This window comes from Pan troglodytes, chromosome 9 (assembly GCF_028858775.2).
Source record: "Pan troglodytes isolate AG18354 chromosome 9, NHGRI_mPanTro3-v2.0_pri, whole genome shotgun sequence".
NCBI classification, from domain to species: Eukaryota; Metazoa; Chordata; class Mammalia; order Primates; family Hominidae; genus Pan; species Pan troglodytes.
In genome coordinates, this window is record NC_072407.2 from 112204090 (window position 1) to 112220293 (window position 16204).

General features: G+C 35.8%; 1 protein-coding gene across 4 annotated transcripts in view; it reads right to left on the minus strand.

Moving 5' to 3' along the window:
• The window catches only part of RDX (radixin), a 114396-nt gene that overhangs the window by 37872 nt on the left and 60320 nt on the right, over window positions 1-16204 (minus strand). For 3 of the 4 annotated variants that reach the window (XM_063784493.1, XM_003952017.5, XM_054662685.2), the window contains 2 exons: window positions 13638-13880; window positions 12272-12432 (listed from right to left, as the gene is read on the minus strand). In XM_063784493.1, coding sequence (XP_063640563.1) covers window positions 12272-12432; window positions 13638-13880 — 404 coding nt within the window. Of the gene's footprint in view, window positions 1-9869; window positions 12433-13637; window positions 13881-16204 lie in introns of those variants that run through there. The other variant, XM_063784494.1, reaches the window with a different exon arrangement.

Genomic DNA, 16204 nt, shown 5'->3' on the forward strand with positions numbered 1-16204 from the left:
TTAGCTGGAAGTAGGGACTTACCATTCATCAACTGAGAAGGGGAAGACTGAGGCAGGAGCAAGTTTAAGGAGGGAAGATCTTGAGTTTAACATAAGTTTGAGATGCTTATTAGATATCAAACTGGAAATGTTATGTAGAGAGTTAGATATATACATCTGAAGTTCAGGGGAGAATTTGGTTAGAGATTTAAGTTTTTCAGTCTACAGGTGGTATTTAAAGCAATGACACTGGATAAGGTCACTAAGAGATCCAAATGTAGACAGAAAGACTGAGACTTGGCACACTGTAATATGAAGGGGTTGAGGAAGGAACCTCACTTATTCATAACACACAAACACATATAAATTATGTATTTTGTGTACCGGGAGAAAACCATAAACTATTTACTGCTTAGGAGCATGTCTTTCTTATCTCCATATGCTTTGTATAGGCCTGGCACACACTCAACAAACATGGGGAGTGATACCTTCTAAGAGAATCATAACTGGAATCCTTAAAACGTAAACAAAACATATTAAAAAATGGAACCCAAAGGACTTGGCTACAAATATGAATATTCATAATACTAAAGGATGAAAACTAAAATGACAGAAGTTACTATTTATTAACATTTCCAATATGCCAAGGCTGTAAACAAAGTATTTCATGTTTATTATTACAATCAACACTCACAAGATTAATAGTGTTACTTCTGTTTGATGAGACAACTCAGGCTCAAATGGCCAAGTGGATTCCCAAGGTCTCAGAAGTGGCCAGGCCAAGATGCAAACCCGAGGTGGGAATCTAAAACCCATGCAATTACCTCAACATCATGGTGCCTCACAGCTATCCCAAAGATTTCTCTTATTTTTTTTGAGACAGAGTTTTGCTCTTGTCACCCAAACTGCACTCGGCTCACTGCAACCTCCACCTCCTGGGTTCAAGCGATTCTCCTGCCTCAGCCTCCTGAGTAGCTGGGATTATAAGCGGCCGCCACCACATTTGGCTAATTTTTGTATTTTTAGTAGAGTAGGGTTCCACCATGTTGGCCAGGCTGGTCTCGAACTCCTGACCTCAGGTGATCCACCCACCGTGGCCTCCCAAAGTGCTGGGATTACAGGCGTGAGCCACCGCGCCTGGCCCCAGAGATTCTCTTAATGCCTGTCAGACTATGTATCTAATGTGCTGTGAACTGATAAAACCTGGATCTAAACAGCCTCTGTAAAAAAAAAAAAAAAAAAAAAAAGTCTGTTGAAAAAGCAGGAAAATTTGGTACAGGATCCCTATACCCCTAATTTGGGGATAACCATAGGCTACAGAGTCTATATTTTGACTCCTGACAGTTTCTAAGCATGCCTAGAAAAACCATGCAGAGACAGGTGTCAGGATCAGACCTCAGTGGCAGCGACTGGCTAAAACAGCAATGGCAAGATGGTGACCATTACAGGCTAAGCCCTTCTGAATCTCTCTGGTACACAAATGAAGAACGTAATGTGACTCTTGGGGAAAAGGACTGGGGAGAGGGAAATCACAAATTACTAAGACTGATGTTTCTTCTGTGTTATTAACATGACTATCATTAGCACTTTTGAGACAAATCCTAGGCTGTACCCCCCCAAAATACTTGTGGTGCAAGAAAATCATTTAAGAACTAAGATCAGGCTGGGTGTGGTAGCTCATGCCTGTAATCCCAGCACTTTGGGAGGCTGAGGTGGGCAGATCACTTGAGGCCAGAAGTTTGAGACCAGGCTGGCCAACATGGTGAAACCCCATCTCTACTAAAAATACAAAAATTAGCCAGGTGTGGTGGCACATGCCTGTGCTCCCAGCTATTCAGGTGGCTGAGGCAGAAGGATCGCTTGAACCCAGGAGGTGGAAGCTGCAGTGAGCCAAGAGTGCACCACTGTTCTCCAGCCTGGGCAACAGAGCAAGACCCTGTCTCCAAAACACACACACACACACACACACACACACACACACACACACACACACACACACACAAACAGAGCAAGACCCTGTCTCCAAAACACACACACACACACGAAGATCAAAGTTTATAGGCACAAGAACAATATCTAAAACCTAAGCTCTAAAATCAAAGAACTTTTCCTTAGCTTCATCAAGAAATATCACATGAATAAACACTGAATCAAAGTGACCTGAAGTTGAACTAAGTGGCCTCTCATTTCTGTATCTCCTGCACATTTTATCTCAGTTTTTCTTCTGGCACTTAACTACCATACTTTCTATACCTCAATTTGAGTCCAGGACTCAACTCCCCGATTAACTACAATTTTCTTGGCAGAGTTGCAAAGTCTCATCTATTCATCTGTCTCCCATAATTCCAACAGTGCACAAACAGCAATTGCTCTGAAAATCACTGATTGAATGATTCTGAATGCAAATGTATATTATGTCTATATATGTCTTATTTCATGGAAAAGGGAATAAACATCATGCCTTCTTTTCTAATTCAGCATTCCTTTCATAGTACTATTAAACCAAAAATATTTTAAATATCTAATTTTTAAGAGCTAAAGCATAATGGTTGAAAAATAAGAGGTGGCAGACAACATTTTCCTATCTGTATACATCTCACTAGTTATCTAGAAGACATACTTACTCGCAGTCTTCCCAATGCTTGAAAACATTCCAAAAATTTACATACCTTAACCTCCTGTAAAGATGCAAACCTACTTTTCCAATGGATACATTTCATACAAAGCCTTTTATACAGCTTATGCCCCCCAAATTCATTTTAAATATCCTTAAAAGTACATTAAACTATATCCAGAGGATTAGGTTCTGGATTCTAATTCCAGGTCTTATATTGTCTGGTACGAACATTTTACAAAATGGAAGTATTATCTCAGCTTATTTTAAGAATGCATATAAATTACTAAATGGACCTGGCATGGTGGCTCACACCTGTAATCCCAGCACTTTGGGAGGCCAAGGCAGGTGGATCACGAGGTCAGGAAATCGAGACCATCCCGGCTAACACGGTAAAACCTCGTCTCTACTAAAAATACAAAAACTTAGCCAGGCATGGTGGCGGACGCCTGTAGTCCCAGCTACTTGGGAGGCTGAGGCATGAGAATGGCGTGAACCCGGGAGGTGGAGGTTGCAGTGAGCCGAGATCGCGCCACTGCACTCCATCCAGCCTAGGCGACAGAGCCAGACTCCCGACTCAAATAAATGAATGAATGAATGAATGAATGAATGAGTGGACAGAGATTTATATTGTACCTATCAACAAAAACGACTACTTTTAAAAGATGTTAATATTTCTTGAAAAATGACAAGCAGTTTAACCAACCTAAAGGTTTTAATAAACCCAAGTGAGCTACTATCAAGTACATTTGCAAATATTAATGGAATTAAAAAGTAAACTATTATTTACTTTTACATACAATGAACGATTATATGTCCTTCAACAGCAAATGCTTTAAAAATACACAAATTTTAGGCTGGGCACTGTGGCTCACACCTGTAATCCCAGAACTTTGAGAGGCCGAGGGGGACCAATCACTTGAGGTCAGGAGGTCAAAACCAGCCTGGCCAGCATGGTGAAACCCCGTCTCTACTAAAAATACAAAAAATTAGCCAGGCGTGGTGGTGGGCGCCTGTGGTCCCAGCTGCTCAGGAGGCTGAGGCAGAAGAATGGCGTGAACCCGGGAGGCGGAGCTTGCAGTGAGCCGAGATTGCGCCACTGCACTCCAGCCTGGGCGACAGAGCGAGACTCCATCTCAAAAAAATATAATAATAAAAAACAAAAAAATTAGCCAGGCATGGTGGCACACACCCTTAGTCCCAGCTACTTGAGAAGCTAAGGCAGGAGAATCGCTTGAACCGAGAGGTGAAAGTTGCAGTGCACCAAAATCGCACCACTGCACTCCAGTCTGGGCAACAGAGAAAGACTCTGTCTCAAAAAAATAAATAAAATAAAGTTCCTGAGAAGAAACCATCTACCTGTAACTTAGATTCTATCAAAAGATTTTATCTACCTGTATTTGAAAACCTTTATGGCCTAAAAATTGAGAACTAGATTGTATTAGGAATTGTCTGAGAGAAACAATCAAAAGTAAGAAAGAAAAAAAAAATCTAAGATGTCATTTGGGTATAAGCAGATGAATGAACTCATACCTCTAGCAAAAGCTAAATTGATGAGCATAATCAACTACAGTTTTCAACTTTTAAAAAATCTAGGCTGGGAGCAGTGGCTCACGCCTGTAATCCCAGCACTTTCGGAGGCCGAGGTGGGCAGATCACCTGAGGTCAGGAATTTGAGACCAGCCTGACCAACATGGAGAATGGAGAAACCCCATCTCTACTAATAGAAAAATCAGCCAGGCATGAGAATTGCTTGAACCCAGGAGGCCGAGGTTGTGGTGAGCCGAGATAGCGCCATTGCACTCCAGCCTGGGCAACAAGAGTGAAACTCCATCTCAAAAAAAAAAAAAAAGAAAAGAAAGAAATCTAAAGAAATTTCCAAAGTGAGTTGTTTAGAGTTGTCACAGCCAGGAAATAATTGTGCCTGTATATTCTGAGATAATCTCTGAGTTATGTTTTGGTGAACATAATCCTGTCATAATGAGCTGAAAGAGTTATTTTTCTAACCCCAAACTGTTTATATATATATTAAAAAAAAAAAAAACAAAACCCTTCGAATTTCTTCTAAAAGCCAGTACATTATGACGGTCATCTGAGAGCAAAAAGAAGTCTGATAAACTATTGTTATAAGCATTATTCTGAGGTTAATAGTTTTCAACTATAAACCAGTATTAATAATTCAAACATACACAGATATTAAGCCTCGGTTAGGCATATATTTTTGTGAAGATAATGGATCTAGAATGGAAGTGTCCATAATCTGAATCCAGAGAAATGCTCTGAAAAAGGACAATCTGATTCAGAACTATAAAATCAGTTATAAAAGCTAGAGTACGAGAGCATAAGACTTGGAATTAGAACCCAGAACCAAATCCATTTGTTCTTGCATGTCTTTAATTTCTACTTCTATTGTGCCACTAAAGAACCCATTCCCAAAAAGTCATGGATAAAAGAAAAGAAACTGAGGTTTTAAGTGTCTCAAAAGAGGTCGGCTGGAAAATAAGTTCAGAAGAAAATACATTACCACAAACATGAACAATATAGCAAACATGAGAGCAAATTACACTTAGACATTTCCTTTATCAGAATTTCCTTTAAATTCATTCCATGGCCACGGCCTTTCTTAGGCTAACTACAGTAGACATAGCTCTTCTATTATGCTATCTCCTCTGCACTTTCTAGTATACTTTACATCACAACATGAGTTTTCTTTTTCGAGCAAGGTTTAGTTATTGTTCCCTTCTGTAGCTGTGCCTTCCCAAAGCTACCAGTTGTCCTCAAATCAAATTAAACCATCTAAACATAGGATTCAAGGCTCCATAAATTCCTGGGCCCAACCCACTCCAGCTTTATCATCCTACAGTCAACGCACACTGGCTCACATTTTCTATCTATTTACTTTCATTTCTACAGTCTAGAGACTAACCATATACGTATTCTCTCTTCTGCCGTGCCTTTTTGTAACACCTTCTTCATTAAAAAGTATTTTTCCTCTTCAAAAAAACACAAACACCAAAAGCACAGGCAACAACAACAAAATTGGACTTCATCAAAATTAAAAACTTTTGTGCATCAAAGAAAACTACACTATATCAAGGGCGAAAAGGCAATTCACAATGGGAAAAAAGATTTGGAACTCATATCCGAAAAGGAATATTCCAAATCTGGGATAATGGATTAATATTTTGAATCCCAAATATAAAGAATTCCTACAACAGAAAAATAAACAATTTTAAAAATGGGCAGAACTTGAATAGACATTTCTCCAAAAATGATATATAAATGGCCAATAAACACATGAAAAAAGTCTAACTTCTTTTATGATTTGAGAAATGTATCAAAGGAAAATGCAAGTCAAAACCACAATGAGGTACTGCTTCACCATTAGGATGGCTATCATCGAAATCAAGCAAGCAAGCAAATAAGCAAACAAACAAAAAACCCAGAAAATAACAATTGTTAGTGAGGATGTGGCAAAATTAGAACCTTGTGCACCGCTATGTGAATATAAAATGGTGCTGCTGCTGTGGAAAATATTACAATTCCTCAAAATATTAAACACAGGGCCAGGTGCGATGGCTGACGCCTGTAATCCCAGCACTTTGGGAGGCCAAGGCGGGCAGATCACCTGAGGTTAGGAGTTCAAGACCAGACTAACCAACATGGAGAAATCCTGTCTCTACTAAAAAAAAAAAAAGAAGAAGAAAAAAATACAAAATTAGCAGGGCATGGTGATGCATGCCTGTAATCCTAGCTACTCGGAAGGCTGAGGCAGGACAATCGCTTGAACCCAGGAGGCACAGGTTGCAGTGAGCCAAAATCGCATCACTGCACTCCAGCCTGGGCAACAAGAGCAAAACTCCATCTCAAAAAAAAAAAAAAAAAAAAAAAAATTAAACACAGAATTAACATATGACCAAACAATTCCATTTCTGGGTATGTACCCCAAAGAACTGAAAGCAAGGACTCTAAGATATTTGTATACCAATGTTCAAAGCAGCAATATTCAGAGTAGTCAAATGATAGAGGTAATTTAAGTGTCCATCAATAACAGATAAATGGATAAAATATGGTATATGCATACAATGGAATATTGCTTAGCCTTAAAAAGGAATAAAATTCTGATACATACCACAAAATAAATGAACCTTGCAAACATGCTAAGTGAAATAAACCAGACACGAAAGGACAAATATTGTATGAGTTCACTTTTATGAGGTACTTAGAAACATCAAATTTATAGAGACAGAAAGTAGAACAGTGGTCACCAAGGACTGGGGAGGAGGGGGAATGGGGCATTACCATTTAATGGGTACAGGCTTCAGTCCGGGAAGATGAGAACATCCTGGAGATGGATGGTGGTGATGGTTACACAACAATGTGAATGTACTTAATGGCACTGAACTGTACACTTAAAAAATGGTTAAAATGATCAATTTTATGTATATTTTACCATGATAAAAAAGATTCAACTGAAAACTTTTAACTTTATTAATCTTCTCAATATTTAATACAGATATTATAAATTACTCATATTTGACTGGTCAGTTGGGTCTAAAATGAGTCTTCCTAGGTTAGAAAAACTTTTCAAATTAGAGACTCTTTTAGGATAACTTTATTAACTGGTGTTTAAAATTTGGCCTATGAAATGAAAATTCAGTAATTTATCAGAAAACAAGCATACCTGAGAAACGTATACTGAGTATTCATTCATATTCCCTGTCAGTTACTAATTTTCCTGCTTATTGATCTTCCTTTTATTGTGTAAGTTTCCTTCATCTCAAAACTGTTTTTATGAAAATAGCTAAAATTTAAAAGTAAATAATTAGGTAAATGCAATGATAGCATAGAGAATTCAAATGCTAGACTTGAATTTCATAGACTTTTCAATATATATAAAAGTGAGGGAGGAGATAGATATTCCTTTATGATTCTGAAAAACACATGATTCGTAAGTCTAAAACAATATAAAACATCATATTTAAGTTGAAAAAAAAAGGGATATCATAGCATATATTGTAATACAGTGCAAGAAGAATTTCATATAATAAATCCATGTTTTATCAAAAGAAACTTTTCCAAAAATAGTCACATAAATAATCTCAGAAATTCTGATCGCATATTACCACTAGGAAGATGGACATTTGGCTATACTGATTTAGTAAGTAAAAAACTAAAACCAGTATCACTATTTTTAGGAGCAAACTAAATGGCATGCATAAATATAAAAATGAATCCAAATATTTAAAATAATGATTAAATAAAAGTGAAGAACAATTAGAATAGGGTGGTAAAAATAATAAGTTGCACTGATAGAAGCAACTAGCTAGCTACAAACATGGAGGAATCTGGGCATACAAATAACAGGAATCAACAATATGGCATTGCCATTTTAAAAGAAATGATATTGTAATAGATAAATGCAAATGATCTAAGGCTAAGATAAGTTAATATTTGAAGTCCCCTATATAGGTCAAAACAAAGGGTCACAATCATCCTAATCTTGCTTCTAAGTCCTTGAATATAGCCAGCTCTTAATAAAAATGCATTGGCTAAATGACGACCATTAAATAAGAACCCGGAGCCATCAAGTAGTTAGGGATCTCCACAGCCAAAACATAAACCTGAATGCAAAGGATGTGTCATGGGGTATCACCTTAGTCAAGATCTTTCATGTAAAAATTGTGTAGGAAATACTTCAACTCCTAAAGTAGTCCATATAACCCCAAATCAGAAAACTCTTGTATCACAGAGGTTAAGGGAAGTCAAAGTATTGATGAAATAAATGGCAATTTTAACAGATAAATGTAAATCTGAGTGTCTACTACCCAAATGGAAAGTAGCTGAACCATACAGCCATGATCTTTCCACAGAGAAAATGGTAGTTCTTATATCTTGATACATGGACATAGTAAGAAGTAGGTCTACTAAGGAAAAATTGGGAGTTAAAATTATTTAACTGGAAAAGCTAAGGATAAGAATGTGTTAATCTTTAACATATGGTTAACATATGGAACATGATTGTGAGCCAGCTTTTCCTAGTTACTACCGTAGACTGTGGGGGGTCAGGCTGCCTGAATATTTCATAAAGTTATCAAACACATTTGCAGAATCCAAAGAACTTTTGTATGAGCTAGAATACTGTCATTCCATCTGACAGACCACATTAGAATATTTGATAGGTTAAAAAAATGGAAGTGGTACAAACTAAGAAAATGCTAAAGTTCTGTTCATTTAGAACAGACTTAAGAGAGGAACCTAACAGTACAGCTCCACACTGAACTGTTTTCTCTTATTCTTACTAATGGTATCTAAGCTTTGGTTTACTCATTAGTTCAGTATGTTAATGCTAAAGTTAGTAATCCCTTAGACTTTAGTTTCCAGCTTTAACTTTTAAGACTAATTGTTTTTATTGTGCATATGTAAAATGGGATGCCTGTGAATTTAAAAAATTATTTTCATTTCTAAAAACATTAATAATCAACACGGTGATCAATACTGGGACAGAATACAGTGGGATTTAAAAAAAACACACAATAATATTGAAACACTTCTAATGATAAGAGTGACTTCCAATAAAATCTAACATAACTTTATAAGGGGCCATTCCAGTTCTTAAAACTCTAATTAGACATAAAGCAAAATATTATTTAAAATTCCATTTTCTGACAGGATCAGAGTAAAAAAATCACTATGTGTCCTTCAGAACAGAAATAATAAAGTGACAGTTAAATATTACTATCAACAAAAAAATCTAGCTTTTACTATTTTTATAGATTTATCACTTATTTAAGTTAAAAATTAGTAAGAAGACTTGAAAAAGGCAATCAATTTCTAGATTTATAGTAACTGCTCTATAATACAGCTTCAAAATAAGAACATGTACTTACATAAATATACTTAGCATACAGTTCTTTAAAGAATGTTGAAATGTTAATAGTGAGATGAATCAATGACAAGAAACCGTATCTTCCTCAGGAAAAAGAAACTAACCACTATACAATAAAGGCAATGACTGGAAACCCTAAATTACGTTTTGTTGTCAACAAAGTCAATTTAATTTAATAATTTAACTTTTCCACAGAATTAATCACTATTACTTCCATACCAAAGAGGTATCATTTGGGGGAAAGAGTAGATCTATGAGGATTTAAAATTATTTCCTATCTACTTCTTACTTTTAAGTTGTGGTGATTCATGGCTGTGATAAAGATTGTAATTTTCAAGAAATGTACAAAAAATCCATGTTAAATAACAACAGTGGACCTTGAAGGCATGAGCTTTTGTCACTTTATTGTTAACCAATGAATATTATCCAAAATTAGAGATGTAATTGTAACTTAATTGTACAACACAAAATTATGCTAATGGTAAAAGCCTACTGGGATTTACCAAATACTCATTAGTGTATTTTTACATTGACTATATGAACATGTGCTCGCGACTGCTAATAAGTTATAATTGGTTTAATCTCTAAGAAATCCATATTGCAAATGGTTCTTGTTTAGAAAAATTCACACAGCCTTAAAAATGGATTAAATCCATTTTAATCCTAATCTACAAATAGATCATAAACAGCAAAATATAACTGATAATTTTTCAATACTGTATCAAACTGATGTAGCTATGGTAGTGCACATAATTCAAAATGAGGAAAATTAACAAAAATCCAATGAAAGTTCAGGTTTTTATCTATTATGCAATTGCTTTAAAGTGAACATTTATGTCTCAAAACATGAATAGTAGGGTCCACCATCCATTCCTTTGATGTACTGCAAGTAGGAATATTCTCTTCCATAGGATTCTGAAGCATGTGCACAACCATGGTACAACAGTCACTTCAAGGTTAACCAGCTATGTTTTGTCCTGCAAAGTTCAAAAAATATATTAAACGCAACCTTTCTTTTTCATAATGTCTGCCCAGATTAATCCTTTTAAAGTCAGCAAAATCAAAAAAGCACAAGAGATATTTTCAGACACAACTTGAATCTACTGTGCATGAAAATGTTTAATAAAATGGCAATTTTAATAGATAAATGTAAATTTGACTGTGTAATACCAAATGGAAAGTAGCTGAACCACACAGAGAAAACAAGGCTTTACGTATCTCCAAATTTAGCTGTTTTACAATAAACAAAGTATTAGAACATGTGAATATTAGAACCTCCTTCTAACTGGAAAGATTTCTTCAGTAAGCTATAACTGAAATTAATATAAACTAAAATTATAATTTCTAAAATAAGAATTAACAAACCAAATTTAAGTATTTTTAGTCAGAGATTGAAACAAAATAAGCACAGTGATCTAGAAACCAAATATACTGATTATGTAACTATCATATCAAGGTACAGACATTCTTCACATGCTACAAGGTTAGCATTTCTCTCTCTCTCTCATACACACACAGAGTACACACACACACACACAGTCTCTCTCTCATTCTCTCTCTCTCTCTTGCTCAGCCATACAACACCCCTCCAGGATGATAGTATACCAGTGAGGAGCTTACAATTTTAATACAAATCAGAATCCCACAGTTTGACTCGACAAAAAGGCAGTTAAAAATTTAGCACTCTTAAGATATTCTGAAGGAAAATGAAATTTTGAAAGTATTTCTTGATGATTGAGGCTATGGTTATGAATTATAAAACATATACCTTACACACTCCATTGTGTTTGAACAACCAGTCATCACAGATGTAGTAGTGAGGTAGTATTGTTGTCCCCTCCTCGGGACTGTTTTTATATGCTGCCCTTCCAGAAAGGTCCAGGTTTTAAAAAATAACATTAGTTACCAACAAATGCATATTTTCTTTTTTTTATTAATCATTTGTTTTTCTAAATCAGTCTATAAAAGAACAAAACTTTTAAAATCTTGCAGAGGCTGCTTCATCAGTAAACTCTCCTAGGGAGCTACTACTGCTGTCTAAACCTCTGTGAAATGGTAGGCAAAAAAAGCCATCAAAGGATTACAGGAGATAAAACACCAATCAGTGTAAGCTGTTAAAGATGACTATGATTAAATAACCAAATATCAAATATCCAATAAGGTAATTAAATTTAGATTAAAAAAAAACTAAGCACCAGCTGTACATACATTATTAAATGTTCTAATCTCTTTCCTGATTCATAGCCATATTCTACATGATGATCAAAGACTGTCCACTGTGCTACCTACCATCATTTTAAACACTGCCTGATCTGTATGATGGTGGAATTATGGCTATGGACACGGCAGATAAGAGAAGGGCACACTGAGAAAATGTGAGTGAGAGAGAATGTGGAAATACAGGTTAAATATGGAAAGGGCAAGGGAAACCCATTAAAATGTTCACCATTATCCTTTAAAATGTACACAGAACTGAAACCACACATACACGTGATAATTAGTGTTAATCTTCAACAGAAAAAAAAAAGAAAAAGAAAAAAAATGTGAAAGGAGGCAATGGAACACCATTCTCCATTCCCTGGACCAAAAGAAAAAAGAAAACCAAGCATGATATCATACTGCCTTAATGTTGAAGAGCTCCCCTTAAATTTGTCTTTTAGCTAGCACAGTCAAACTGGTGTAAGTGCTTTGGCAAGGTGGGATGCATTCCATCATATCTGCAAAGGCCTGCTTTTCTCTGTTGGTGGTTCAGCTTATGAAGAACATATATGCAAAATAACAGCTCTCACATTGCTTCAAACTCATCGATACGCTGCTTTGTATTGCCTTGTCGAATCTGTCGCAGAGTCTTGTACTTATCACGGCCTGCTTTAACATTCTCAGCATGAAGAACATCATTTTGTGTTTTCTTGGTTTCATCTCTGGCTTGGGCTAATTCTGAACTTAATGCCTATTTAAAAAATAAAAAGTACAACTATTATTTTTTTCTTAGATTTAAAAAAATTTATGAAAATGGCTTTAAGATGCAAAAATACATATACCAAATCATTTCCACTGTGAAACCTTTTTCTTTAGGTATAAGTTTGTTTTAGTAATAGTGGTGGCAGTGGTAAGGGAGGAATACACAGGGCCTTTCCACATTTATCAACCATGGTATTTTGTACATTATTCTAAATTTCCTTAACTTTCTAATCTAATACTTGAAATGGCTAAAAAGTTCAAGGTAGCCATTACAGACTAATATTACTATGAGATTTAAAATCTATACCTCAAGGGAAGCCTTCTCCAAAAGTCTTAATATATTTATTGTAACTATCACCTCATTTTCTTTTAATATTTAAAGATTTTAACAATTAAAATATTAGATAACTTATTGGGAAAAAAGAAAGCTCATAATATTAAAATCCTCTACTTTGACCTAGTTATGTCCATGTAATATACTGACCTTTTGCCAGTATAAAATCTGAACAAATAATTAAGATTATGCAATGTCTTAAACATAGTATATTAACTATCATTCTTTCCAATGTACATTTTATTTTATTTTATTTTTTTGAGACAGAGTCACTTACTATTGTCCAGGCTGGAGTGCAGTGGCATGATCTCGGCTCACTGCAACCTCCACCTCCCAGGTTCAAGCAATACCTCAGCCTCCCAAGTAAATGGGATTACAGGCTCATACCACCATACCCGGCTAATTTTTGTATTTTTGGTAGAGGCAGAGTTTCACCATGTTGGCCAGGCTGGTCTTGAACTCCTGGCCTCAGGCAATCCACCTGCCTCGGCCTCCCAGAGTGCTGGGATTACAGGTGTGAGCCACTGCGCCTGGCCCTCAATGTACATATTACTGATCAAAAACTAAATTCACATGTTTTTCAACATGACATTAGAATACTTTCTACCTTTTAAAATGGGTCAAGCTGTAATTAAATAACTCACTAGTTAAGGTCTGATTATACAAAGCTAACAGGTATTTGCTAATGGGTTCACTCAATGGAAGAAATGAAGTAGCATGACTATAGGCCAAACACCCACAAACCAATCACAAGGGCAGCCAGTATTAAAACTTCTATATTCTTTTTAACTCAGTTTGTCTAAGATGGGGAAAATGCAAACTATATTTCAAATGCGCATACAACTGCAAATTTTAAATACCTGAAGTTGCTTCTTAACACGCTCATTTTTCTGTGTTTCGGTTACACGTTCTTCCTCGCTTCTATGGTTCATTACCCCTTCATTTGATAATTCAGCACTAGCTTCAGCATTATTCTCATCGTGTTCATCATGTTCATTTTCTGTTGGAGGAATGACTGGTGGTGGTGGAGGTGGAGGGGGGGCAGACATCACAGTTTTTAACTCTTCTTTGGTCTTTTCCAAGTCTTCCTGGGCTGCAAAAGCCTGAACATTAAAAATACGTTTATGAGCAACTTACTTCAAAAATTAATAATCAAAACAATCAAGTTATACTCCCTTTTTAATAGAAACTGTATTTCAAGGTAATGAAAATAGGCCCTATTTATGAAACCTCTATTTTCATAAAAGAATGTCAACAGGTAAAAGAGAAAATCAAAAACATTATTATGCAAACCCTATTAGAATTACTAACTCTGTGAGCTTCAAGTCAGTGACAGGTTAAAAGAAAAACAAGCATACATGCAAAAAAAGAACTATTAATTCTGGCAAGGATTATCAATTGTTTGCTAAAACTGTTGTGCAAATAGTTGATGAGAAATAGATATTCATATAATGCCTAAGAATCTCACACCCAATAGATTTTATTTGAGCCACAAGGGGAAAATGTAACCGAATAATGGAGGAATGAGACTGTCGTTACTCAAATCCAATGAGCACTAAAAAATACTAATGGTGAGTTAACTAGATATTAAGTGTCTTCTGATATGATACAACCTGAAATATCTAACATCACCAATTATTTGGGTGATCATATTATCTTGGTTTACCTGGAAAAGTCCTGTTACACTGTTGTCCCGGTGTAATTATGAACAATACCCCCTTTTTCTCAAAAGTACTCCAGTTTAGATGTTCAATTATATGGAAGTCTCACCTCTGATGCACTGTAGTCAAAAACATTTAATTTGAATTCCCCAGGTTCTAGATCTAACTTCTGGTTCAAAGGAAATACTGGAGTTAAAGGATAAGGTCAATGACACAAGGAAGTAACTAAACAAATGTAGGAGGTGAGACATTCTGTAGGTCCCTTCAATAAATCAAAATAATAAAAAGAGAAACTGCCCTCCATTAAAAGAGACTTACAGCAAATAGAGACAATGCAAAGTCCTCTGAACACTTGTCTGGCAAATTAGCTATGAGACTTTTTGGGAAATTCTTAATATAGTCTAATATTCTGAGATGAAAATTGACTAAAATGAAATAGTACATACAGTAAGATTTCATGTTGAATATATAAACAGGAAGTATCCTGGAAGGATATGTACTAAGGTTTTGCAGTATTGCCCCTAGTTTATGGGAATACAATTGTCTTTTGTGTGCATTTTCTAATTTTCTATAATTCACAGACTTGATATCTGTAATATGCTAATTTTTTAAAGTTTATGTGTCTCTAAATTTCATAAATCATCCCTAAAAGGGATCTAAAAAATTCTAATAAACAAGTAGAGTAACTGGGAAATTAACAGTAGCATTCCTTTTGTAGTTTTATTTATATACAACTAATTTTCAATACATATAAAATTACCCAATGAAATTTAAACTGCTACAAAGATTTACTTAAGAGTGCAAGAAAACTGTTTTCTGTATAAGTACATTTTATTGTAGAAAAATCATCTTCTAAAACTAAATATCATCTTTGGGGGTAAAAAAATTATCTTTTCAGTTAAGAGTTAATGTTGTTTGAATTAAACTCTCATTATCTTATATTCCCCCACTCTCCAACCAAAGCCTGATTTTACAATTGTGTGCTACTTTAGACAACAGTGGTTTCATCTACTTAGGACTCATATTAGAAATCTCGGTGTCAGCTGCACACAGTGGCTTACACCTACAATCCCAGCACTTTGGGGGCTGAGATGGGAGGGCTGCTTGAGGCCAGCAGTTCAAGACCAACCTGGGTTACACAGCAAGACCTCCATTCTCAACAAAAATAAAAATGATGGTGCATGCCTGTAGTCTCGGCTACTGCAGAGGCTGAGGTGGGAGGATCCCTTGAGCCCAGGAGTTCAAAGCTGCAATGAATTATGATTGTGCCACTGCACTCCAGCCTGGGACACAGAGTAAGACCATGTCTCTAAAAAACTAAAAATAATTCAACTTCATATCCAATCACTGGTTCCCATGCCTTTTTGTGACCACAAAATGTCTCTTATATCTTCCCATTCCTCTTTATTCTCATTTCCACATCCTCAGTTTGGGTCTTTATCTCTTAAGTATCCACTATCCCAATCCTTTCTTCACACTGATCACTACATGGTTTTTATAAAATCATATCTGATCATGTTACAATCCTGTTTTGAAATCTTCTAAGCCCCAAGTCAATCGATACTCCCACTGCCTTGCTGTAGCAGAGCATTTATTTAAAGCCTTTCACAATTCCCTATTATCAAACTTGAGGGCCACATCTCCTAACATTTCTGAACAACACTAAGCCTTGGCTGCTTATTGGTTATCCTCAAATCTATTATATACATTCATATTTCCTATACTCATTCAGTTCCCTCTGTCTAGAATGACTACTTCTTCAGTCT